The following is a 27,434-nucleotide window of genomic DNA, read 5'->3' on the forward strand; positions in this document are numbered from 1 at the left end:
CATTCAGAGTCTGACTGCCTGGGCTGGGGGCTGGGAAGGAGGAGCTGGCATACCTGAGTTTTCACTTGATTGTAGCAAGCAGGACAACTGGTGAGGGCTGCGGGCTCACAGTTAGGACCCCCGAAGCCTGGCTTGCAGACGCAGCTGCCATCGCTTCGGCACTCTCCAGGCTCTGAGCCCATGGGGTTGCAGCTACAAGCTGGAGATGAGAAGTGGGATGAATGGTACATTCCCAGCCAGCTCGTCCCAGAAAGGGAGCTATGGCAAGGGAGAGGAACAAGCGTCCCACCCCGTCACTCATACTGTGTCAAATCTGTCCCGTGGCTGTGGCCTCAAGCACATCCCTGTACAAGATGCCCAAGGAATCACACAAGTGTGACGTGTGTGTGTGTGTGTGTGTGTCTGTGTGTGTGTGTGTGAGAGGTGCCGGGATGGTTAGAATTTTCCTCCTCTCATTGAACCAAGAGCCTACTGGGTACTTTGTTGGCATCCTGATTTTGCTTGTAAAGTGCATTTTTTTAGGGCCTATTTTGAGCCAGATGTAAACACTGCCCTCTGTTTTACAGATGAGGAATGTGAGCTCAGAGCAGCTGAATAATTTGCTCAGGTCCTAGAACAAATAAAGGGAAGCAGCCGTGGGAGCCCAGAGGAGCCACTGTTCTTTCCTCACACCACAGGAAAGGTGAGAGGAGGCCGGAGCCCCGCTGCGTGCCAGGCTCTGTTCAGGAGGCAGGGGCATACCAGTGGGCAAGGCGCTGCACTAAAGATCCCAGAGCCCGGAGCTCCGTGTTCTGCCACCGCTCGCACGTGCTTGCCATGCCTCTTCCCTTACTAACACGCGGACTCCCGGGGAGCTAGGACTTGGTCATCACTGCTGCCTTAGTCCTGAGGTGCAAACTGCAGGCCAATGGCAGGCGGCTGAGTGAAGGACGCTGTCTAATATTAATGATGCCTAAAACAACGGACCGTGTGTTTCTTTGCTTTAACACAAAAACAACCAAACAAAACCCGAGGTCTTGCTCAGTAGCTCAGGCTAGCCCCTCACTCAGGATCATTGTGCCTCAGCCTCAGGCAGGCACCGGGGTCCTCCGGAGCCTCTGCGCGCCCGTGTGTGGGGGCTGAGCGTGGCTCTGCACTCGAAGGCGTGCAGAGGTTTGAGAGGAGCGCTGAGCTGAGGGGTGCACCCGCATGCACACTCAGGCTTTGATCTGAGCAGCCCCCTGGGAGGGCCGCTTTGAAGCTCAGTCGGAGACGTGTCAGTGGTTAACCTTCGCACACGAGCACGACTTCCCGAGAGGGCTCTCTAAACGGCTCTGCGGCCTGCCCCTCGCCCCACCTCGGTTTGTTCAGGCGAGTCATTGATTGCTGGCAGCTTCCTTTCTGCCTACCTGCCTTGGGGTTGGGCATCCGACGTGGCCCCACTTTATCTGCTCTTTCACTCAGGAATGTAAACCTGACTTTTTTTTTTTTTCTTTTAACTTTTTCCACCCAGGTTTAACCATTTGAGAGCCTCCAGTGTTGTCTTCAGAATCTGGTGCAGGGGAGACGGGTCTTAAGGCTTTCGGCAGGTGAATGCAGCAGATTGTTCAGGAGTCAGGCTGCGCAAGGGATCGGTTGCCTCATGATATTAGCTGACCTTGCCTTTGCTTTCATGAATACACTAAAGCGAGCTCATGTGTCTTTACTACGTGCGCGCGCGCACACACACACACACACACACACACACAGAGGAAGAGATAGGTGCATAATTTGTCTAGGGTCTGGTCCTACCTCGGCACTTGTCTGCTGGGTTGGGAGCCAGCGGGTCTCCGAAGTAACCTGCCTTGCACTGGTCACAGTGGAGACCAGCTGTGTTGTAGATGCACTTCAGACACCTGCCTGTCAACTGGTCACAGTTCCCAGAGGCACTGGGGTCCACGTTGTTGTTACATTGGCAGCGCTGACAAGGCCTCACTGGGCCACGTTCCCCAAAGGGATCCCCGAAGTAGCCATCAGCACAGAGCTCACAGCGGGCACCTGGGAAGGAAGGAGCATGTGATCAATCCAGATTGGTCCCTGTTGATGGTAGGACTGGAGAAGAGGCCTAAGGCACCAGGCAAAAAACAAAACAAAACAAAAACAAAAACAAACCAAAAACAGGCAAAGGCATTGTGGAGGTTTGAATGAAAATGGCCCCATAAACTCATAGGAACTGGCACTATGAGGAGGTGTGTTCTTGTTGGTGGAAATGTGTCACTTTGAGTTTCAGATGCTCAAGCCAGGCCCAGTGTGTCACTGTCTCTTCCTGCTGCCTGTGGATCCACTCTCAGCCACCTCTTCAGCACCATATCTGGCTGGATGTTGCCATGATTCCCACCATGATGATAATGGACTAAGCCCCTCAAATCGTAAGCCAGCCCCAATTAAACGTTTTCCTTTATAAGAGTTGGTTTGGTCACGGTGTCTCTCCACAGCAATAGAACCCCAACTGAGATACGTATTAATCCCAGACCCCTCGGACAGTAACCTCTGGAGCAAGTGCATGTGACAGGAGTTGAGACTGCCACTCCATGGTCATGGTCACCACAGATTAGAATACTGCAGCCCCACAAAGAGAGAGGCTTGATTAGCTAGCTGGGTAAAGGCCAGCGGGGATGCAGAGGCCGTGAAATGTCAGTGGCATCAAGGCTGTTGCCCAATGCTACGTGGCAGTCGGAGGTCATTGCATTTTCCTTCTTACCCTAGTTCGTTAAAAAACAACATAAAGTAGGACCGGGATGTAGCTCAGAGGGTAGATTCTGGACTAGCATCAACAAAACCCTGGGTTTGATTCCCCACAATTGCATAAAATCAGATATGGTGGCATACACCTATACATCCAGCATTTGGAGGAGGAGGCAAGAGAATAGAGTTCAAGGTCAGAGTTGGAGAGATGGCTCAGTGGTTAACAGCACTTGTGGCTCCTGTAGAGGACCCAAGTTAGGCTCCCAGCACTTACATGAGATTGTTCACAACTACATATGACTAACTTCAGGGGATCCAGCGACCTCTGCTGGCCCCAGTGGGTACCTGCACTCATGTACACATACCCTATCCACATCCACACACTTAAAAATAAAAAAAATATTTTTTCAAAAGGAATTCAAGGTCATCCTCAAATACCAAACTCAAGGCCAGCGTGGGCTACAGAAGACTCTAGAGGGTCAGGGGGACTTAGATCATGTACTTGGTCTGAAGCTTTCATTTCCTAAATAAATACAGAAGAGTACCAACAGAACCAGCGCTACACTTTTCCCTCCATAACTGCACCAGCCCCTGCTCAGAGCACAGCTTGGGCACCACAAGTACTTCCCTTTGGGATGTGCACATGAGGATTAACCCAAAGAAACTATAACTACCCAGAAGTTCTCCAGGATGGAAGCTATTCACACAGGTCCACAGCGTCGGGACAGGAAGAAGGCCTGACCTGTGACCCCAGGGGGGCAATTGTTGCACACCACCTCCTCCGTCTCAGGCATCACTGAGCAGCTGAACCCATTGTGGCAGGGGCACGGCTTGCAGCTGCGGGGGTCGTGTGGGTCGTTGTAGAAACCAATGGGACAGTCAGCACACTCAATGTCAGGGTTCTCATCCCCCGAGTAGCAATCTCCTGGAGGGTAGGAGAGAGAAATGGCAGAGTCAGACAGCATGTTTCCTTCAGCATGGATGCAACATGGGGACGAGACTATAGGGTCTTCCCAACGCTTCCCCCGGCGCCTGAACCCTGGAGTTCATCTCCACCCTTGAATTAAACATAAACACGGCCACCACCTTGGGTGTCACCGGAACCCCTGCATTCAGTAGACACACACACATTCTCACCATCCATGGCATAGCACCGTTCCCCTGTCCCTCACGCTCACACCACTTGCCGGCCCCCTCATTGAGACCCTGATTTGCCTTTGATCTCCCCACACAGTTCCCGAAACTCGACACCAATCCCCCCCACCTTGCGCTGAACATGACAGTCATTTCCTGTAACCGGGCACCTTTTTCTCTCAAACCCATGGAATTCCCGTAATGAAAGGGGTCATGTATATACTGTCACCAAGTCTGTCTCCCTTGACCTCGGTCCCACGCTCCCCCTTCTTCTCCCGTCTCCTAGGTGAATTCAGGCATGGGATTTCTTCCTCAGCCCTTGCTTCTGCAGGAGACCCACTCGCCTGCCTCTACCCCCAGACACCTGGTCCAGGTGTCATTCCACTCACCCGTGTCTGGATCGCAGGCCCCGCCTCCTTGGCAGTTACAGGGAATACAGGAGCCAAAAGGCCCCAGTCTCGCTGAATCTCTTTTGTAGCCAGAGGCGCAATCTTGGCAGAACTGTCCCTTGTAGCCAGCAGGGCATACACAGTGTTCAACCCAGGGTGCTGGGGCCCCAGAGACAGGGCGGGCTGAGATCAGGGTCACGTTGTCAATGTACCCCGTGCCTGCAACAGAAAGCAGACATTAGACGTGGCAAGGTCTAAAACCACAATTGAGAGTGGTGGCTGGCCCAAGGCCTATAGTCCCAGCACACTTCGAGGGTGACACAGGAGAACCTTTGCAAACTCAAGGCCAACCTTTATGAGTTCAAGGCCAGTCAGGGTTTTATTTTCTCTCTCTAGGTGGCGTCCACACATGGACAGTTAGAGCAGTCGGTGTCTGTAACTCTGGAGTCGGGAAAATTAGGATCTAAATTGCGGCTGGACCCACATTAGCTGCGTGAAATTGGCAAATTCCTTGACCTCTCCAGACTTTATATCCTCAGTTTAGAAGAGAAGTGATAGTACTATCTAGCCCCTTAGTGTGTTGTGAGAATTCAATGGGACACAACCTGATGTCATCTACCTGGAAAATGGTAACATTTCAATGCCACCCTCCCTGCTCCTCGCTGTCTCTGTGGCACTGGGGACAAGGACATGGCAGGTCAGCCACGCTTCCTCAGACATACTGTTCAGGAGTGTAAAGAACTTCTCTTTAAATAACTGCAGGTGGGATTAGAAGGCCCAGCTAGAAAGGGAATTAACAGAAGACATGTCCAAACACGGTAGCCATGAGCCTAACAACTCGAGGGATAAACAGGGCTGTGGTGATGCCTTCTCTGAGCTGAGGAAATGCGGTCATTAGCTGTAGATCGTCCCCTCTACGTACACTAACTGAAGGAACTCTCAACACAGAAGCATCATCCGACCTTCGTGAGAACTGACCTTTCTCCACAGAAACATTCCTTTTAGGAAAAAGGAAAATAAAACTCAGACGAGGGATCACTGAGTGAAAACCCATCTCCCTGACTGGAGCCTGCGGCCATCCCCAGAGTGCTGAGGCAGGTGAAGCTCTAAAGCCAGGGATGAGGTCTCTGGCTCTCTCGCAGTCACTTACTGTACTCTCCGTACGTAGCTCGGATCAGGAGGGCCGTGAGGTTCCGCAGCAGCCTCCGATACTCAAAGTAGCTCAGCTGGGGGCTCCACTGACTGCTTGGGTGTTCATTTAATCTGCACAATTGAACATTTTTTTTTTCAATGCTTACAAATCCAAGTCATGCCACAGCGCTACCTGATAGCAAGTTATGCCTGAGAACGTGAGAACAGTCAAGCTTTGGCAGCCGCGCTTGGAGGAAGACTCCCTGGAGACGGAAGCTTGGAGTTTTCTCCCTTCCACAGGAAGCCGTGTGCTACTGTGTGTATTTCTGGGGGTCACTGGAAAAGCTGGTCCCAAGCCCTCAGACACGCTGTGTTTTTAGCTATAGCATAACCCAAGAATAAACACATTTGACCTCCCCAAGTGCTGGCCCCCAAGGGTTGCCGTTCATTCTTGCTGGTAGCATGATTTATTTTGTGTGCCTGGCCCTTTAAAAGATCGCCACTTGCTTATTCAACTTCTGGGAACAGGAGAGGATATATATATATATATATATATATATATATATATTTTTTTTTTTTTTTTTTAAATGCCAGCAGAGGCTGAGAGAGATGGGGTAGGATTGGAGTAGGGTCAAGGTGGCTGATGAGTAGGGTGGAGAAGACAGCTGCTGCAGAAAGAAAGGAGATTGAGTGGAGCTAGAAGAGCAGGCCAGAGGAGACACTGTCAGGAGACAGTCAGAAGAACCCCCAAAGTGGCGGGAAACAAGACAAAGAGCTACACTTAGTTTTGTTCTTAACTGATCCACTTGTCACCTGAGCACATTTCACTGATTCTCTCCACCCGTCTGAGTATATACATGCCTTCCCCGAGTCCTCCTGTGAGTTCCGGGGGACTCACACACAGGAGCCAAGGGCCCTGTCACTGAGCCGCGTCTGCCATTGGAATGCCTACGTGCCTTTACCTAGCGTAGGTGCGGTAACCTTCGCATTCCTTCTTACTCGACACCGACTGTAAGAAAAACCCTGCAGGGCTGGGGATGCAAGTCAGTGGTGGAGCATTTGCCTGACCTGGGAAGCCCTGTATTCAATCCCAGTACAAGAGATGAGTGAATCAGTGAAAGGAACAGAAAATCAAAGTTGACTGTGCCCCCGGCTCGGTCAAGAAATAGTGGGACTGGAGGGCAGGAAAACGAGGCGGAGCTGCTTAACACTCAGCCAAGGAGTCTGGGCGAATGGTAACACCGAGACGCCGTAAGTGCTGTCAGCAGTTCGCAAACAGGACACCACAGAAGCATGTGACATGTCTGAGGCGTTGCCTGGGGTTCGGAGAGCTCATACAAGGAAAGTGTGTAAGCCAAACCCCGAAGAATAAATTCACCAAGCAAAGACATGAGAGTCCAGTCAGGAAGGGTGTGGACAGAGCATCAGAACAAGCAGCGGTTATTCAAGGGCCTAGCTTGAGTGTGCGCTGTGGGTCTGCCTCTCTCTGGGCCCACTGGTCTTACTTCAGGTTGGCCCCGAGCTCCCTCACTGATGGCTGTGAGTGCCTTCTGCTGCTGTGGCTAAGGACTCTACCCAGGGCTGCGGACCCTCAGAACTCATGTGAAGTTGAGCGCAGTAGCACACGCCTGTAATCACAGTGCTCTTGTGGCCAGACGGTGATTGTATGTCACTGCAAACGGCAAAGAGGGCGTGTCTCAGGCGAGGACTGCCAGCCCGAGGTGGCCCTCCAAACCGCACATGCACACACACAAATATGCAGACATATTACACACCTACACACACACACACAAATGTGCACACACATCAGACACCTACACACACACACTCATATACACAAATGTGCATACACATCATATACCTACAGACACACCCACATACATAAGTGTGCATACACGTCACACATCTACACACGTACAGGCTTTTTAAAGCAATTATGCTAGGCAGTGAGAGGGCACAAACAGGCAGCTCTCTGAGTTCCGGCCATCCTGGTGCAGGTGACACCACATACGTTTATAATTGGGGCTGGAGAGATGGCTCAGCGTGTACTGCTCCTGCACAGGACCAGAATTTGGTTCCCAGCACACATATGGGGCAGCTCAGAGTTGCCTTGACTCTAACTCCAGGGGTTCCAACACCCCCTTTTAGACTCACAAGTGCACACCCCCTTACACACACACAAATATACACAGTTGAAAATAAATTTTACAAACTGTAATTATTATTGCATGTGTGTGTGCATGGGGGGGCAGCTCATGTCACAGGGCACATGCAGAGGTCAGAGGACACCTTCTACACGCTATGGTCCAGCAAAACACCTTCTGTGGGGCTGGGGAGATGGCTCAGTGGTTAAGAGGACCTAGGTTTGGTTCCCAGCATCCACACGGTGGCTCACAACCATCTACCTTCAGTTCCAGGGGATCCAACAGCTTTTCTGGGCTCTGAGGACACAGGGCATCTCTGTGTGTACTTGCTTTGAGCTGTGTTACCTGTCTCACCAGGTCACAAGCTCTTGGAGGACCAAGATCTTATTCCACTGAGTGGGCACGGCTTCCTTCCCCTGCCGCTCTGAACACACCATCCCGAAGCCACTTTCTACAGGATTTATCCAGTCTCTACAACATCAGCTACAGCAGTTTCTCTGACACACTGTCCTCGCCATTCTTGTCATCCTGCTTCCTGTCCCACTCACATTCAAGTACGGGTAATTCCAAGCACGTTTCCTCTGCCTGCTACCCTTTTCCTCTTCCTTTCCTTCAAGACTGCTCTCTCCACACTTGCCTCATCTCGGGACACCTCTGTCCAGCATCCCAGGGCAGCTGTACGCGCAGCCTGTGATCAGAACACCTGTGTCCACCCTGTCACCTCAGTCACCCTAGGTGCTGCTCTGTCATCATTTCCTCCCCATGCCCACAGTCCTGCCAGCTACCAGGGGGAAGGAACCGCATCCTGAGTCTACAGGTGCCACCATGCCTTGTCAGTCATGTGGTCCAGAACAGCTTACTGACGGCATGCATGCCTGGATGGACGCAGAACAAACAGCTCCCGGCTCGCCCTGGGGTGTGCTTGAGGCCTCTTTTCTTACCTGAACGTGTAAGTCTTTGTGATTCCACAGGGAAGCGTCTTGCCAAGCGGCATCAGAGGAGCTCGGATCTGTAGACCAGCGCCTTCCAGGATTACATCGTAAGCCGACGGGTGCCTGCCTCCTCTGTCTACTCGGTAGTCAAAAGACAGGCTCTGCCCATAACTCACTTGCTGATTACCAAGAAATTTGCCTAGGAAATAGATTTAAAAAAACAAATGATCAGTGGTATTCTGGGAGGGCCAATCCATGAACAAACTAAATTAGTGTTGTCGATTTCTGTGAGAGTCCCACGTGACCCACCCACCCTTCTATCCCAGATCACCCCGCCAGGAGAGTCAGAACACAGGGGCCGTGGGTGTGATATTTCGGCTGGGAAAAAGAGCATCATGAGACATTTCTACCTATTAGATGACTCATGACGTGGCCATTACAGAGAGGCTGAAGTACAATGATCCAAGGTGATCCCACGAGAGTGCTGTTTGTTATATATGAGTGGTTTTGTTTTGTTTTGTTGTTTTACTTTGGAGACCGCTTAGCAGACATCATATTTGTTTGTATGCGTTCATGTGTGTGAGCGTATGTGTGCACAGATGAGCACCAGTGTGCGCGCACATGTGAACAGGCATGCGGAGACCGGATATGGAAGTTGAGTGTCTTCCTCAGTCATGTCCCGCCTTTAGTTTTTGAAATGTGGTCTCTCACTAAACTTGGAACTCACAAATTTGGCCAACGTCTCCTGCTAGCCAGGCCCAGGGAGTCTCGTGTCCGCGCTGTCCTAGTGCTGGGGTTACGGGTGCGTGCCGCTATGGCCAGCGTTGCTATGGCCAGCGTTGCTATGGCCAGCGCCGCGTGTTGAGTGCTTAGCCTTCAGATTCGGGCCATGCGCGCACTGCAACACTTCACGGAGTAAGCTATTGATTGCCCCAGCTCCCCAGCACACACTGGATGGGTCAGCAGGCCCGCTGTAGTTACTAGCTGAAAGGACTGGAGTTCAGAGACACTAAAAGAACTTGCTTGGAAAGCGCTCATTAGCTAAGAGGTAGGAACTCGGATTCGAATCCCAGCCGGACCTTTGCCGCTCAGAAAGCTGGCAATTATTTTTAAAGCTTTAACACGTGCCTCGTGGTTGGAGTTAAAGAGTGCTCCCAGCTCTTGCAGGGGAATGGAGTTCTGCCTCCCAGCACACACACTCTGGCTCACAACTACAGACAGCTCCAGCTCCAGCTGCACCCTCTTCTGGCCTCTGAGGGAACCTGCACACGTGTGTGCATTTCCACACGCAGACACATCCATACACACACATTAAAGCTTTTAGCTTTTCAAAAAGACATGTTTTGTTTCTGCTCTTCCATCTGATTTCATGCCCTGATGGGAAATCTAGAAACCGCTCCTTTGGCTAACAGGCATGGGCGGGGGTGTTACACACCCAGCTGGGGCCGACATCCAGGATGCCTGGGCTGCAGTATCAGGGCACGGTGACTTATCAAATCGGGCCTAAGCTCCCGCTGCCCACTGGAGCTGCAGCTCCGGGGAGGGGGCAGATTCCGCACCACAATTTTCAACTCAGTTTTCTATGCTAGCTTTGCAGACCTATAGTCTGGCTTCCATAGAAATCACCCCTCACGTACCAGGGGCCACAAAAAAGACCGGGTCCGATCTTCGGGCAGAACTGAACACGTCCTGGTGGCGAGGCGACCAGTGGAGCTTTGCAGGAGCCCCGTTCCTCTGAACTGCTTTCCAGCCATCAGCATCTGCAAGACAAGGACACCACTCTGAGCCATCTCCCCTCGGCCCCTGAAATAAGCAAGGCAAGACCTGCCGGCCAAAAAGTCCTAGAAAGAGTGGAAAGGGGGTTTTCTCAGCATGTTTGCATTCTTTTACAGTTTTCAGAATTCCCCACTCATTTCTATCCACCAGCTCTTCTTCACAGCTGCTTTGGCTTTTAAATATAATATATATAATTATAATATATTATATAATTTGTATTTATTTCATGTGGTGTGTGTATGTGCGAAGGTTGGAGGACAGCTTGTAAAAGTCCTTTTCACCCACTACAAGGGTCCCAAGAATCCAACTCAAGACCTCAGGCTTAGTGGCAAATGCATTTTCACTCCTGAGCTCTATCACTGGCCCTTTGCCTTATCCTTGGCTGGCTCTTATCTTTGGACTCCTATGATTAAGGCTTATGATTCCAGGCTTGTTTTCACCTGCTTGTGATATGTCTTTTTATCATACTTACAAAAACAAGATCTGGCTTTAATGAGGTGAGACAGAAACTCAAACAAGCTGAAATAATATTAATTTCCAATATTTTTACAGTGTTCTGAAGCAAGCTACCTAAGGAGATGGTAGAGGAATTTTAATTCAGAACATGGCTACTCTGGGAAAAGATCACATCCAAAGACCTTCTAGGTCTGTGTCATTTGGCTGGAACATGCCTTTAATCCCAGGAGACAGAGGTAAGCGGGTTTCTGAGTCAAGGCCAGCTGGGTATAGAGCAATTTTCAGGTAAACAAAAGCTTGGGTCCAGGTGTGATGGTACATGCCTTCAATCCCAGCACCCAGGAGACAGATTTCTGAGTTAAGTTCATGTAGTTCTGTGAGTCAGGGAGTTGAGAGGCAGTGCAATGGAGCTGAATCTGTGACAGTTCAGTTTGTGGAACTCAGAGGCAGTTTTTACCAGGACAGTTTTACAGAGACAAGATGCAGAAAGAACAAACTAGACACAGCTAAAGACAGAACGAGCCAGAGAATGAGAAGGAACCAAAAGATTAGAATACATTGCCAAAATTAGCATGAGGCCAAGCAGAGCAACTCAGCCAGAAGCTGAGAGAAGACAGTTTGAATCAGTCAGCTTGGAGAGGAGTTGTGAGCCAAACAGATGAGTTGAGCCAGCCGGTCAGACTTCAGAAAGAACTAGAAAGAGTGAGCTTTTTCAGCAGTGTCAGAGGCTGAAAACATTCTAGGCCTAGATTAGATTGTATGGAGGCTAGAAACTTCCAGGACAAGGCCTAAGTTAGTAGACAGAGGCAGTAAGCCTCAGAGGCAATAATTACCTCAGAAGAATAGAAGTTGCTTTTACAGGAGATATATAAACTCAATGTATGTGAATGTGATATTATTAGTGAATGTGGATTCCGGGATGTTCTTATAAACTCCTCTTCCACATGAATGATTCTTTAAAGTTTAGAAATATTATGGGTGGGAAATACAGGGATATAAATAGCTGGTCTCTTTGTAGTTATTTTTAAGTTACTTCTATGCTGTTCAGCTGTAATTTTTCAAGACATATGGTTTCTCTTATCCCAACAAAATAATGCACATTAAAAAACAATTCAAGATGGCTAGAGATGTAGCTCAGTTGGTAAGGTGCCTAGCATGCCCTGGGTCTGGGGTTTCTCCGGCACAGAACCGAGCTGCGTGTGAAGGCACAGCTTTGTAATTCCAGGAACCTGGGAGGTAGAAGCAGGAAGATCACAAGTTCAAGGTTGTCCTCTGCTGCACGTAGAGTTCAAGGCCAGTCTGAACTCTGCCTGTCTCAACAAACAAACACCAATAAGAGAATTGCTAATGATCACTTGAGAAGCTATCCTGTGAGCAGGAAAGCCACTGTCAGCAAACACAAGCCACTGGTCCTTGTACAATGCTTAAAAAAAAAAGCAAAGCCCTGTGTTGAGATACTTTACCCTGATAGAAAGTTGAAGTGATCTTGTGGACACTGAAGTCTGCAGAGCTGTGGCAGCTGGCTGAGTGCCCGTAGCAGAAACACTGGGTACACCCCTCAGGGTTTGCCCTGTCCAGATGATAGTAGCCTGGTCGGCACCTGCAGCAGAATTGTAGAAGTCAGGACAACGCTATGGCTATTTCCTACTCTGTAGAGAATACCACAGCTGATTCTGCTTCTTCCTGTGTTCTCTCCTGCTTGGCATCATTAATTCCCAGAGGCAGGGTTCACATGCCACCTCCATTCCAGACCACCAGAGGGGCAATTACAACCCCAACCCAAACACACACACACACACACACACACACACACACACACACACAAATGAAAGTGTTCACTCTCTCTCTGCCTTCACTAGAACCTTCGCAGTCTGGAAACTTGATGAACGACCCTTTCTTGGTAATGGATGGAGGTGGATGGGGGGTACAGAGGGAGACCTGACAAGATTACGCAGAGCAGACCTACCCTGGAGCAAGTATTTAATGGAAGGAAGTGGGGACCAGAAAGCAAGGCTCTTACCTCAGCCCCTATTCAACTGTCCCAAGACCTTTGAGTATTTAATAGCATCCTTTTCATCATAGCCTAGTCCTGGCCCATGGAGGAAAAAGCCAGTAAGGACATAAAACAGATGAAAAAGAAGCCTAGAAATGCCCTAGAACAGCCAACTGTAGGCTGGCATTCCACCCCTGCTCCCAGTCCAAGCCCTCAGGCAGCTTCTCTTTGGACAACTGCCAGGCAAGGCTGAGCTGTAGAGGCTTCAGGGAAGAAGAGTCCTGTTTTCTCCACATGGAACAAGAACAGCCCCCGTGACTGTTTACCGAGCACTGGCTTGCTCCAGGCACCGTATGTCCATTCTTTCATTTAATCTCCCCTGAAGCCTATGAGATAGGAATTACTTCTGATGCTCTTAGATGAGGAGGACAGAAGGGCTGAGGCAAGATTCAAACCTACGGAGAAGGAAGGATGAAGGACGGAAAGGAAACATGTGAAATTGGAAGACCACCTTAGGATGCTGGAGAATAACTAATGATGAAGAAAAGCAAAGACCATTAGCCTGCAGGCCAGCGAGGATCACCGCTACCAACCAGTGCTATCGGGACAGCATATTCTTAGCAGAGATTTACAAATTGTGGTGATGGCAATTGTTGCTTTATATAGCTGCTTATATTTCATTTCATATTTTAGATTTAAAAGGGCTTCCAAGGACAGATTTAGTGGCACATGTCTGTAATCCCAGGACTTGGGAAATAGAGGCAGGAGGATCAGAAGTTCAAGGTCACTCTCTGCTACTGCAAGTTCTAACCCCCCCTCTTAAAACAGTAAAAAAAAACAAACAGAAAATAAACATACTTTCAAGCAGGAAGTGGTGTAATCCTAGCCTTTGGGAGGATGAGGCAGGAGGACTGCAATGACTTCAATGCTAGCCCGGCTAAGTAATGAGTTCTAGGCCACCCTCTATTAGAGAGCAAGTCCCTTGTCTCAGTTTGCCTCTGCTCCCCCACCCCTTGCTGCAAAATGTTTTCTTAAAAAAGAAAAACCATGTGTAGGTGGGCACTGGAGCCCCTGGAGTATGAGTTTCAGGCAGCTGTGAGCCTCTGGACGAGGATGCAGGGAAGCCAGGTGGGACCCTGTGGAAGAGTAGTGAGCAGTCTTAACTAGTGAGACATCTGTCCAGCGTCCCTCCCTCCAGCATGTGCACAAGAGCTGTTAAAAAAAAAAAGTGGCTGCTTTCCTAACACTCAAGCTATTTATTTCTAACTCCCTCTTCAGCAGGAGGGGAAAAAAAAAATAAACCAACCCGAAAACACAAGCTGGGAATGCATTTGGCACTTCCTCCGCCCAGGTAGAAGTGTTTGGCGGGGCGCCAGGAAAACGCTTGCTTTCTTTTAAGGAATTGAGAAGGAGGCTTTGAGCTGTGAGGCCACCCTCGTAGCCCCTCTGCTCACAGCCATCTCCGGGGAGAGGAGCCTTTAGCCGGAACACAGGGATGTACTCAAGGGATGTCCAGAGGGCAGCAACTGAGGGCAAATGGCTCCTCGCTACTCCACCTGCCCCAACATGGCCCAGGCCCAAAGGGCTCTGACGTGGTGCCCAGCTCATGTGTGTACATGTCACTGCCATCCCCTCCCTGGGGAGGTTCCTTTTCGGTACAGGATGGTTCTATATGGCCATATGCTGCCATAGTCCCAGTTACAAGGTTTTTCCTCGACTTGTTTAATTAGGCCAGGCGTTTCCCAAGACCCACTTCAGTCACATGACCTCATTATTGCATACCACCTTGCATCCAAGCACCTGGGAGTCCCAGCCAGCTGGCAAGGGGACTCTCTGGGGCCCTCTGCCTCCGCTACAGTGAAGAGAAAGGGACCCAAAGTAGGGAATGGACTGCAACGAAGCTCAGTCCTTGGTTGGTTGGTTTTGTTTTGTTTTAAACTCAGCCTTTGAGGACAGCAAATAAGATGTCTTTAACATTTGTTCAGAATCCACTTTCCATAATTGGACTTGTTGGATTAATCCTTATGCCAAGTGCCAGGGCATTCTCTCGAAAGCCCACAGACCTATCACAGCGAGCTCCAGTGACAGCTGCCTTGCAGACACAGCGGCCGGAATCACAGGGTCCAGCGATGCCAGCTGGGTCGCAGTCACACTTGGACTCTCTGGGGGAAAGAAAGAGGGAGAAAGAAAGTTAGGAGCAGGTTTCCATGCCTCATGGTCGTACACACAGAAGTCAGCTGTCCCGAGGGTGTGGTATCCCACTGGCGATGCCCTTCTTCAGGGAGCTTCTCCAGCAGTCACATCCGTGCTGAACCCTTCATGGCTTTAACAACTCAATTATGTAAGCCAGTGGGGCAGCGGCCAATGATGAACCCATTGCTACCTACCTGGAATGAGAAGATCGTGCCAGAGCACAAGCCAAGTTCATTACTAAATTGTTTAGTAACAGATATATAATTTCTTTCTATACAGTCTAACTCAATAAAATCTTTTAGGATGGTGGAGTCCATCTCCTTGTGATTGCACTATTTTCAGGTTCTTCCTTTCGGTAAGGGCCTCTATTGAGATAGAACTCATATGCCATGGGATTCAGCCGTGTGTTGTAAACAGTTCACTGGTCTGTAATCAGTTCTCAAAGTTGGCCGTCAGCGCAAAGAACAGATCCCAGACATTTTCACTGCTCCTGAAAGAGCCATGCAGTTCCTCCCTTTCACTCTCACCCCCAGCCGAATGTGGCCACTTATGGACCTTTGCCCTACTCCAGATGTTTTCTGTAATTGAAATCATACCATATGTGGCCATTTGTGACTGACTTATTTCCTATGTCCTAAATTTTCAGGGTCTGCCCATGTCATTTCATGGAGCCCATTTTCTTTCTGATGGCTGAGTTAAACCTCACTGTGTGGATTTGCCATAGTTTGTTTATCTAGTCATTAGCTGATATGTCTGTTTCGTTTGTTTCCAGGTCTTAGCTACAACGAATGACATTTCCATGAACTTCAGCTCACAGGGCTTTGTGCACATTACAGATTTTTCATCTATCGCGCATGCATACCTAAGAGTGCAATTGTTGGGTTTCCGTTGGCTTTTGTTTTCCTTGGTAGTGAGACACTGACCAGAGGCATTGGTGCAGTCATTTAATCCTGTCTCATGACTTGCACTGTTTTCCATCTCTCCTTTTGGCACACACTCACGTATCTACCTCATCACTCTAAAACCAAAGTTGTTAGCTCTTCCCTCCTAACCAAACTCCGCTCCGCCTCCTCAAAGACCTTATAATGGAGAACGAATGAACAATGTTCCCCTCTGCCTGTCCTATGACCCCATCGAATCCTGTCCAAACCTGAAAGCCTGCTTGACTTCTTCACCTTCACACTCCCCATCCAACCAATGCTAGATCCAGCCAGGCCCACATCCAGAATCCTTTTCCCAGTCTCTGTCTTTCGGTTCCCACGGCCTCCTTTGTGTCTGTACTGTGCTTCCTCCGAAGTGCTTATCTGGGCCAACCGGCAAACACATTCTCAGTGTCTACTGCTCTAAAAGCCAGGGATTCAACGAGAAATAGGAACCAGTCTGATTCTTGGGGTTTCAAGGTGGTCAGATAGAGGAACAGCCACAGCAGTGGTATATAATGGCAGCCACAGCCTTGCTGAAACACCCCTAAGTGCCCCTTCCCCCTCCTCACCTCCAGGCACTGCACCCAGCCATGAACAAGACAAAGCTCCAGTGAGAGGAACACAGAGATGCTCTTAGCACAGGACAGAGCCAAAATAAAAGCAGAGTCCTAATGTGCGGGGGGGGGGGGGGGGGGCGGGGGAGGCACCAGAGGAGCTGCAGTGATGCATGAGGCCCCTGAAGGGCTTCAGAGCTTTCTAGGAAAAGGGATGAACGCTAGGCACCCTGATTCCTTTGAAGCAGGGGCTGTGGCTAGAGTGTGGGAACCAGGAAATCGATGAGAAAATTATCTAAAAAGGTCAGGGAAGGCTAGAAGAGAGTACTCAATATAAACGCCCAGAGGAAAGAAAACCCAGACAACAGCTAGGGTAGTGCCAGTAAGGCCAGGAGGATGTGCCTATCTGGGCAAGGGACTGTAATAGGGGTATTAGGGAAGTGATACCATCAAGTCTGGGCTATTTTCATTTTGTTTTTCTCTGGAGTCTAAAGAATTTCATAGCCCTCTGGTATTAGAGATAATTAGCTTCTTTTTCCATTCCATGAATCCACAGCTTAAGGTCACCCAGGTTTGAAGGCTGCGATCCAATGGTCTATATGCAGAGACAGAATTAACATTTTCCGTTGCTGCAAACAGCTGGCCAGGAGCATGGGATTTCTTGTTATCCATGCTGAAGCCAGAACCAGATTTCAGGAACTAAAAAGGATCAAGCGGACTTGTGAATGGTGATACTCCAGTCTTTTTCTAATGTCCATGTCCTCAAACCAGGACCCTCACAGTGAAGGCTAACCAGAGAGAAGAAAAAAATGGGAATTTCTAACCTGGGTGTTGAGACTATTAGCCTGGCTCTGTGAAGGCTGAGGCAGGGGGATCAGTTGAAGCCCGCCTGAGCTACACAACAAGACCTTGTCACAAAACAAAAAAAAAAAACAACAACAAAAACAATAAAATATACAACATCAAAAAAATAAGAAAACAAAAATAAAAAAAAAAAACAGGGAGAGAGGAGAAGAATGTAGAAGAGGAGAGAGATGGAAACAGATGAAAGTCAGAGAGCGAGTGAGTGAGACAAAAAGAGAAACTTTCACTGAAATCATTCACTGAAGGAGACCTCTTCCTAACACAGACAGTTCCTCTACTGCAAAAGTGAAGTGAAGCATACAACATTAACAGAGCCAGACCAGGAAAGGGCTTGGGGACAGTCCCCGAGATAAGTGGCCCAGACGGCTGCCTAGACTCATCAACAATATTTCAATACCAGCGAACAGCCAATGAGCCACCGGCCAGGATCCTATTTGGACTTTGCTCTCGGCTCGCATGCCAGGTTATTACCAAATCAAGCTTATTTTGCCTGCTATGCAGTATGACAGTCACTGGAGAGGCGAGTTTTACGGAAGAGTTTATTCAGGAGGCAGTCACATGTGGAAATGACTTTGGAGATATTTACGGGCTGAGGTACGGGGACAGGCTGTGGAAGTTAGTCCATGGTCAGAATGTTTGTCAGCTGCTGCCCTCCTGACCCCCAACAACCCTCACATACAGAGGTGTTACCTATCCTTCCAAAGACGGGTGATGTTTAGAAGCAACTTAGGCAAGTAAAGAGGAGCAGTTAAGTCTGGGAAAGCAATAAAGAAGAGCAAGATAAGTTTAGAAAATTAATAAGAACTGGTTGAGTTTTGAAAAGTAGTAGCTAAACAGATCAAGTCTTAGAAAAGCAACAGCTAGGGGCTAAGTCAAGCACAGTAGCGAGGGCAGGTGAAGTCTAGAAGAACCTGAAGGCAGGTGATGGGCTGTCAGCAGCAGATGAAGCAGGTTAAGTCTGGAGGCTTATTTAGCTTTTCCCACAGTTTCAGAAATTCCTCTGTCAGTACCCTTCAGAGGCATCTTCACCACCAAGCTCCCCTTGCTACCCCTCAGCTCTGCATCTCTGTGATTGCTCTGTGATGCACAGTATACACTGAAGAAAGATAGTCTCTGTCTTCCCTCCAAAAAGAAGCCAAGAATGGAAAGCAGATGTTTCAGATGAAAGGAACCAACAAACAGAAAAGATGGGGCTGGAATGATGGCTCAGCAGTTAAGAGAGCACTGACTGCTGTTCCAGAGGACTCAAGTTCAATTCCCAGCACCCACATGGCAGCTCACAACTGTCTGTAACTCCTGTTCCAGGAGACCCATCCCTCACATAGACATATGTGCAGTCCAACGCCAATGTGCAAAACAAAACAAAAAAACAGCAACAAAAATAAAAAGATCCACACAAAGTTTACTGAGGTCGGATGGGTCCCCGATTGGAATATGGAAAACTCAGCTGCCCTCCTACCTAGTTCGCTAAGGAAGGCCAAATACATGCTTCCAGGTGGCAAACCTCTGAGTCTCCAAAACGGGCACATCATCACCAGTAACCCTGAGCATTTTCATTTTTACAGTTCAAGTATCTCTTTTATTAAAATGAGTGACAATCCCAGTTGCTCCGTGTTTGTATAAGGATTAAATTAGGCAGCCCCACGTGAAGAATTCTCAACAGTCTTTGGTACCCTGTGGGTTTCATTGTTCCTATGGCAGCAGCAATGGTGGAGCAAGGATGCTGGGACAGCTAATCTTGGTTGTCAACTTAGAGGTGGGAAGAGTTGAATTTTCTCCATCAGATTGGCTTGTGGGCGAGTCTGTGGGACATTTTCTTGATGCCTAATTGATGAAGTAGGAAAGCCTGGCCCACAGTAGGCTATACCGTTCCCAGGCAGGTGGGTCTGGGCTGTATAAGAAAAGTAGCTGATTATGACCTGGAAAACAAGCCGAGAAAGTGTTCCTTCATGGTCTCTGCTTCAGGTCCTGCCTTCGTGTTCCTGCCTTCATGTTCCTGCCTCGAGTTCCTGCCCCGACTTTTCTCACTGACTGGACTGTTACTTGGAAGTGAAAGATACAACAAACCCTTCCCACCCCGAGTTGTCAAACCAGGGCAGATGCTTACAGTTGTCTCTGGTCTCGGGTACAGCCAGCATCAGTGAGCGTATGGAAGCCTGGCTGGCATCGGTCACACCTGTGTCCTGTCACACCTGGCTTACACCTGCACTGTCCGGAGTTGTCACATCCAGCACTGAGAGAACCTGTGAGCCACAAGGTGGGGAGAAGAAGAAAAGAGGAAATACTTGTAAGACATTAAAAAGTGAAATCCAGCACTGAGAGAACCTGTGAGCCACAAGGTGGGGAGAAGAAGAGAAGAGGAAATACTTGTAAGACATTAAAAAGTGACTGATTCGGGAGGGAGGGACTGGGAGGGAATGAGGGATCGGGACACGGCTGGGATACAGAGTTAATAAAATGTAACTGATAAAAAAAAAATAAATAAATAAATAAATAAATAAATAAAAAATGACTGATTCCCCTTGGGTGCTCAAGCCCCACTGGGTGTGCATTATCCACTGCCTTTGATAAGGAGCCTCTACTCAGCATGGGGCATTCTGACACCTGAAGATGGCTGCCTCACAGAGAGAAGAGAGCGACTCACAAAACATTGCTATTTACACATTTGCTCCGGCTCGACTTCAGGGAACACACAGTACTTTAATCTGGTGATGCATGCCTATAATCCCTGTACTCTGGAGGTTGCAGTAAAACGGCTGCAGCAAGTTCAGTTTGCCTGGTCTACATAGCGAGTTCAAAACCTGTTCAAGACTTTGAAAACTCAAGGAGAAAGCTCAACGAATGGGCATAGCAGCATATTAGAGTGAGTAACTTTCTACCTTGTATCTAGCAACCAAATGCCAACATGCAGTTACCGCCTTACAGAAGTCTTGTTCATTTGTTTTTAAACAGTGTATATTCATTGTGTACACTGATGAGTTTAATAATGACATCCTGGAGTTAGGATTCCATGTGTATGAAGCTTGCTTACAATTCAGTATATCACCAAGGACGGCCTTGGATACCCGGCCTTCCTGCAGCTCCCAAAGGTGCTAGGGTTACAGGTGTACAATGTCACACCTGGTTTATGCGGTGCTGGGGACTGAACAAGGACCTCATGCATGCTAGTCGATCGCTCTACCAACTGAGCTACACCTCAGCTCACAATGACATTCTTGTTCAGGAGCGTCATGCCTCCGACCACATTAATTCCAAATTACACTCACCCACCTGCCCCAACTCTTCCCTTCCACCACTCTGCTTCCGCCTCCCAAACAGTCCTCCTTTTATAGTCATGTCATACATATGTACATATGCATATAAACCTAGGTTCCATGTATGAGAGAAAACTTAATATTTGCCTTTCTGTGTCCTTCTTATTAGGACTGATATGAGCTCCAGTTCTGCCCATCTCCCTGTATATAACCCAAGCTCACTCTTCCTGCGCTGAATATACCTCCACTATGTACATAGACCACGTTCTTCTGTTGCCGGCACGGAGGCTGATCTCAGAGGTAAGCTTCCACGCAGTATCATAATGACTCAGTTTCCCACAGACATGCTCTGAGGTATAAGTGGGTCCTCGGAGGTTGCATGTAGATGGCCACAGAGAATGACTCCGGACGGGGGTATCAAGCCTGATGGAATCTCACCACTTTTAGTTACCACCCCAGACTGAGCCTCACCACCTTCCCTCACCTAAACCATATGTGCCCCTCCCCTCTGCCTCGACACACTTCGGCCTCCATCCAGAGGACCATGGGGAATGATTGCAAAATACTATTCAGATCACGTCTTGTTTAAGTCCCGGAAACAAGCAATCAGATGCAAACTCCATTATCCTGGCCTGCGAGGCCCTGCCTTCCTCCTCATCACCTCTTGCTCCCTCAGGTCCAGCAGAGCATGGTTCCATGCGTGCTGGTCCCCACAGACATTTGCCCTGACTGCTCCTTCAGTCTGGAATGCTCTATTGCAGCAATCAGGACACTGAGGTAGGAGGATCGGAAGTTCAATCCCAGTCTCACCTACATTGGGAGTTTGAAGCCAGCCTGAGATAGACACAATATTTAGAAAAATAAAGTAATCAGACCACAGAGCTAAAGAAGAAAATTCCTATTGGAATTCTGGTGCATAGCATTACACAGAAGTCCCTCTGTAATAAAATTTGTGTTTTTTTTTAAACATAAATGGATGATCTGATAATCTCCAAACATTATCCCATTCAGATTAATGTTAATCATGCTTTCAGCTTCAGAAAACTCCCCAGTCATTTCTCAGCAATGATTGTTATTGTGCTGGCAAGAGGGCTCAGCGGATAAAGGGGTTCGCCATCAAGACTGACGACCTGAGTTCGATCCCTGGAGCCAACACGGTAAGAGAACAGACCCCTCCAATCCACCCACCCCATAAGTGAATAAATGTAAACTAATTAAGAGATCTTCCTCACACATTTAGAGAAATAATAATCACAAGGTAGAAAAGAGAACCTTGCTTAGGCTTGGCCCAAACAGTCCAAATTTTAGTCTCTAGAATATTCTTCTAAAGAGGCACTAATGTTATCTATCCCATGACATTTTCAAAAGAGTGTGGAAAATGGAGACTAGCAAGCCTTCGAGAAGTTATAACATCATACACTCAATGTGCCGGAAGCAGTAATTGTTTCTGTTATTATACCTAGAGTACTGGGGATGGAGTCAAGATTTTGCATGTGCCAGGCCAGCGTTCTACCACTGAGTTAAAACCTCCAGTGCCCCTGTGCTTCGATTTCTCAATGCCAGCGTTCTCAAACACTATCTGAAACTTTCATGTCAATACCTGTTATTAGCCTGAGAGACCCTATCTCCACAGAACCCTTCCTACAGAGTATCGCTACGGAACAGGGGTTCTCAAGCTGTGGGTTGTGACTCCCGCAGGGGTCCCACATATCAGATGTCCTGTGTATCGGATATTTACATTATGATTTAAAACAGTAGCAAAATTACAGCTATGAAGTTGGGGGGTCACTACAACATGAGGAGCTGTGGTAAAGGCTCGCAGCCTTCGGAAGGCCGAGAACCAAGGCTTGGAAGAAGAAAACAACCCCAGCGTTGAGTCCAGCAGATCTCAATCCAAACACGGGGCCCTTCTAGCTGTTTGTCTCTGGGCAAACTGTTTGCACGTGCTTCCTTTTACATGAGGATGAAAACTGAAAACAGGTACCTTGTGGTGCTGCAGTAAGACTAAGAGCTGATATGTGAGAGGTGCCTAATCCAGGGCCTCCCGTTTAGTAGAGGCTAAAAACTGCAGTCAGCACCGCACTGATAGACTGTTACAGCGCTGATGCTGTGCTAGTTGATTTACCCCCGAGGCAGCCTTCGGGCCTTCAAAGTTGGCGTGGGGCTGTTTGATGTCTCCAGATGCAAACATGACTAATTTAATTCACGTTCTGGAGTTTCTAAAACAACAGCAATGGGTTTTTGAAGTGCCTCTCGAGGATGCAAACACCTGCTCCAGTGTCTACATTGTAAGCTGGGCTCTGGGACTGTCAACAACTGGCTTTAAGGAATCAATGGAGAACAGCTTCCCTGGTCCAGGGTTCTCAGGGAGTGTTCTCAGGGCCCAGGTAGACAGTCTCTGTGTGCATCCGAGGATGCAGGAAGTGTCAGAAGCGATTTAGCCAAAAACAGTGTCTATGTGAGTCTTCTCCCTCTCTTCCTCCCTCCCTCCGTGTGTGTGTTGGGGGGGGGATATAGCTCAGTGTAATGGAAGCTTGGGTTTCTTTAAAATCTCAGTTATGTTATGTTATGTAAATATGTTTTTATTTTAACCCCAAGTGTGGGGTTTTAGTTTGGGACTTTAGTTTGTCCACAGCTGATAAGTGCCTCCCTGGAGGCATGGTCTTTGCCAGCTGGTAACAACCTGCCTCATGCAGCATGGAGAGGGGCGTGGCCTAGGACATAAATATAAACATGAGGGATCCAACTATGAGAACCCCGAGAGAGAAAAGGTGGCATGTGGCGTGTGGCAGTTTGGGGAGACTTGGGAGAGACACTTCATGGTGCAGCATCTTAGAGAAGACTGCTTGCTGCGCTTGCTAAGGACAGAGATTGATGTACCCTCCCAAAAGAACTCACTGACCCTAAACAGCCCCAGGAGTAAGGAGGCCTGCACCCCTCCCCCCACTAACCTTCCCTCTCCTACCTAGGGTTGGCGGGTTGGCGGGTTCCTTAAAGCCTCTGCCTTTAAGGAACCCCAAATAAAAGAGTTTAAAAACAAGCGCTACGACTCACTAGAAGAACAGTCGTTCAGGGCCCTGGGTTCAAGCCTCAACATTGTAAGCACACACACACATATGCATATACACTTATATTTAAAGTGGTTTTAAACTAGAATTGAAATGTGCTAATCTGAGTAATACTGTGTCATAGATATGCAAAAAAGTAATGAAGGAAGCCCAGTGATGCTTATGACCACACAGCTCAAGAACCTGGGTGCCATGGGTGCCACGAGAGGAAAAAGCAAGCACACACAGCGCGTTTTGAAGTATCTGTGAAAGGCCAGCAGGACTTAGATATGTGAATACAGGAAGTGATGACCACTCAGCACTGTGGCCAGGACCCCTAAGTCATCACCCAAAATAAGCTCACTTCTGGTTGGGAGACGTCAGCAGATAAAGCGCTCATGCATAGGGAGCAAAGGTTGAATCTCCAGCATGTGACCATAATCCCAGGGTCGGGAGGCTGAGCTGGATCTCAAGCCCTCTTCATGCTGTTTTACTTGAGACAAGGTCTTGTTACGCTGCTTGTGAACTCACTCTGTTCACAGGTGACCCTGGGAGCAAGCCGGCTGGCTAGCTAGGCTAGCTGAATCTACGGGTTCCTCTTCAGTGACTGGGCCCGCTCAGGAAATAAAGTGGAGAGCAATCAAGGAAGACACCGACATTGAGTCCTGGCCTCCATTCCGTGCACACCAACCCTCACGCTCCGGTGCCTACATACATGCAGACATACACGCCCTCACATATACACACTACGGAGCACACACATGTACACTACAAAGGTGCAAAATAGTAAGCTCACTTCTAAACTTATGAGAAATTGGTATGAAGGCCAAACTACACTGAACATCATTCAACTGTTGGCTTCATTTACCACACTTGAAATAATGGCAGTTTTTTTCTTTTTTAAGACTTTTTTTTTTTTTGCATTTGAAACTATTTCAAATTCTTTCAATTAATTACTTAAGAATGGAAATGCTCTTGCAGTTGATTGAGAGGCTATGAAATTACATAGGAAATTAACTTTAAAGTAGACCTGTAATTCCACCCACTTGGGAGGCAGGGGCAGGAGGATTGCAATCCCAAGGCCTGCTGGGTTACAGAGCAAATTGAAGGACAGTCTAGGCCGCTTAATGAGAGCCTGTCTCAAAGTACAGCAATCCAAAGAGATATTGGGATAAAGTTCAGGGACAAGGCGCTTGCCCAGCAAGCCCGAGGCTCTAGGTTCAGGCTCTAACGCTCCTTCCTGAGGCCCGGTTTCTGGTTAGTGATCTGCAAAGCCTGGCTATAGTTAAGAACAACAAGCAGTGGAAAGACTCTCCCACCAATGCATCATCCCTCAGCCTAGGCAGTTGGACCCTAAAGCTCTGGATTCTTCATCTCTCCGCAGGGAGTGTGGGTGTGTGACGCACAGCCTGCCAGGCTAGGAAAAGGCTTTGGAAAGTAGAAAGCATTAGTCAGCCCTTAGGAAGTCCAGGTTTTGGGGGGAGGGGAGCACCTGTCTGCCTCGGAGCTAAACACGGTATTCTGAGGGCTTTTTTTGTTTTTGTTTTTGTTTTTTGTTTGTTTTTTCATTCATATGTAAGGGATGGGAAAGAGCCGGAGACAGAAGACCTAGATTACATTTGCAGCTCTCGAAGTACCTTCCTGGGAGACTTCAGGCTACTGAATAACTTTCTAGGTCAACTTTTCCACTGTTAAAAGACACTTCCAGCCGGGTGCAGTGGCACACGCCTTTAATCCCAGCACTCAGGAGGCAGAGGCAGGTGGAATCTCTGTGAGTTCGAGGCCAGCCTGGTCTACAAAGTGAGTCCAGAATAGCCAGGGCTCTGTTACACAGAGAAACCCTGTCTCTCTAAAAAAAAAAAAAAAAAAAAAAAAAAAAGGAAAAGAAAGAAACTTGCAGATATTCAGTACACACTGGAGTTTTTAATAATGAGTAAAATGTTAACAAATCATTTTAAATCATATATATGGTTACTAATGAGGCTTCTGTCATTCCAGGATATTATTTTATTCTCTCTCTCTCTCTCTCTCTCTCTCTCTCTCTCTCTCTCTTTCTCTGTCGACAGGGTTTCATGTGAACCAGGCTAGCCTTGACCTTGCTATGTAACAGGGACTGGTCTTGAATTCCTGATTCTCTTGCCTCCCAAGTGCTGGGATTACAAGCTTGTGCTATCACACCTGGTTAGGATATCATTTTATAAAAGGTCAGTGTTCCAGGAAATCGGGCCCTCAACCCCCATCATTGTAAGAATATCAATCATTGACTACACTTCACTAACTTGTCTGTCGTGCGCTTGATTATTCTCGCACTACAGTGCTATGCAAATATCCAGGTGACCTTTTATCTGAGGAGGACACTGGTGCAGTGTAAGGTCACACCGTGTGCCCCGAGTGACTCAGAGGGAGCCACGCTGGCGAGCAAAGAACCAGGCTGTCCGGCTCCCAAGCCCTCTGCGATCTGCTGCGGTGTCAGCCAATCTAGTCTAAAGTCTTTGCTCTGCACCCCACCCCCAGCTCCACCACCTCACACACGCGTATTCCCATCCCTTCTCCCCTCGTTTCTGAGATGGAAACCCCGTTCAGCAGGTTATCTGTGAAAGTTAATTGATGCATAAAAAGCATCATGCTAGATGCCAATCACCACGTGTCTCTCTGAACCTCCCACCGGGATCCCGTGAAGTCCCAGATGGCTCCAGAGAAAGAGACAGACTTTCCGGTGCTTGGCAAGAGGGAACCATACAGAGAGACAAGTGAGGAGCCTTTCCTTACCCTTGCTGCTCAGCGGCTCATTCTGCATCTCCTCTGGAATTAGAACCTTGTATTCTGCCCAAGCTCTGGAGGGGAGCCCGCTGGGTCTCTGTGGGCTCACATCCTCTCTGACTATTTTGTGGGGACAAATCCTCAGTGATTACATTCTCGCTGACTGTTTTGTGGGGACAACTCCATTCCAGTGATGTGCAGCAAAGCTGCATGTTTTATGGGGATCTTGGCTCCCCCAAGAATCTCAAATACCCATTAACATCGAATAATTTTTCTCTTGCTTTTCTTTATAAAGTCCTTTGGTTCATGATGAGAACTGATAAATCTAAGAGGTTCTGGGTGTTGGGTTAAGTAAACACATAACTAAACACGCTGGATTCAGACCACATTGTGACAGCAAACCCAGCTGAACCTGGGACTGACCCCAAATCTATATCACTCCAGGTCATTCCAGTTTTCTAGAAGGTTCCTGACACACTCCACTAACAACTCATCTTGGCTGCCCCTAAACTTGCTCATTTTCAGATTCTTCCAGCTGCAGCTGTGAATGGGTTCCACAAAGCTCCATCGAGGCAGGGCCACGCTGCGACTCTTCCCTCTGAGGGTGCATCACAGTAGGCTCTTAAACACTTTCCACCAGGAAGATGCACCAGTGCCAGGAAAGGTACTAGACAAATGAGGCACCGATAAAATCCTCAGCGAACCTATAGCCCTCTGCTTCCCCCGATGTGTTTACTAATATGTATGCCCTGTCTACCCGTGATGAACCAGACCCACTGCGGACATCTCTGTGCACAGCAGACATCTAAAGTTTAGGACTGTAGCACTGGAGGAGATACCAAAAATCAATAGAAGGATAGCTAGATAGTGATAGATGATAGATAGATCATAGATAGATATAAAATCAATAGAAGGATAGCTAGATAGTGATAGATGATAGATAGATAGATAGATATAGATAGATAGATGATAGATAGATAGATATAGATGATAGAAAGATAGATGATAGATTTATAGATAGGTAGATAGATAGATAGATAGATAGATAGATAGACAGACAGAATTAATAAAACCAATAGCGATTCTGTGAATCCACCTCCAAGACAGGAGCTTCCTATCTGGTGTGTGCTCTTGCTAACAGCACCGTCAACAGCTCTAGTCTTTCTCTAGCTTTTCAGTTG

General features: G+C 48.2%; 1 protein-coding gene across 1 annotated transcript in view; it reads right to left on the reverse strand.

Annotated features, from left to right (window-relative positions):
- The window catches only part of Lamc2 (laminin subunit gamma 2), a 64,818-nt gene that overhangs the window by 16,064 nt on the left and 21,320 nt on the right, over nt 1–27,434 (reverse strand). Inside the window, exons 3-12 of the mRNA XM_021632876.2 lie at nt 19,300–19,435; nt 14,722–14,820; nt 12,129–12,265; nt 10,071–10,193; nt 8,443–8,632; nt 5,377–5,489; nt 4,227–4,445; nt 3,446–3,628; nt 1,771–2,016; nt 54–199 (exon numbers count right to left, since the gene is read on the reverse strand). Coding sequence (XP_021488551.1) covers nt 54–199; nt 1,771–2,016; nt 3,446–3,628; nt 4,227–4,445; nt 5,377–5,489; nt 8,443–8,632; nt 10,071–10,193; nt 12,129–12,265; nt 14,722–14,820; nt 19,300–19,435 — 1,592 coding nt within the window. The remainder of the gene's footprint in view (nt 1–53; nt 200–1,770; nt 2,017–3,445; nt 3,629–4,226; nt 4,446–5,376; nt 5,490–8,442; nt 8,633–10,070; nt 10,194–12,128; nt 12,266–14,721; nt 14,821–19,299; nt 19,436–27,434) is intronic.

Source organism: Meriones unguiculatus, chromosome 11 (assembly GCF_030254825.1).
Source record: "Meriones unguiculatus strain TT.TT164.6M chromosome 11, Bangor_MerUng_6.1, whole genome shotgun sequence".
Classification (NCBI taxonomy): domain Eukaryota; kingdom Metazoa; phylum Chordata; class Mammalia; order Rodentia; family Muridae; genus Meriones; species Meriones unguiculatus.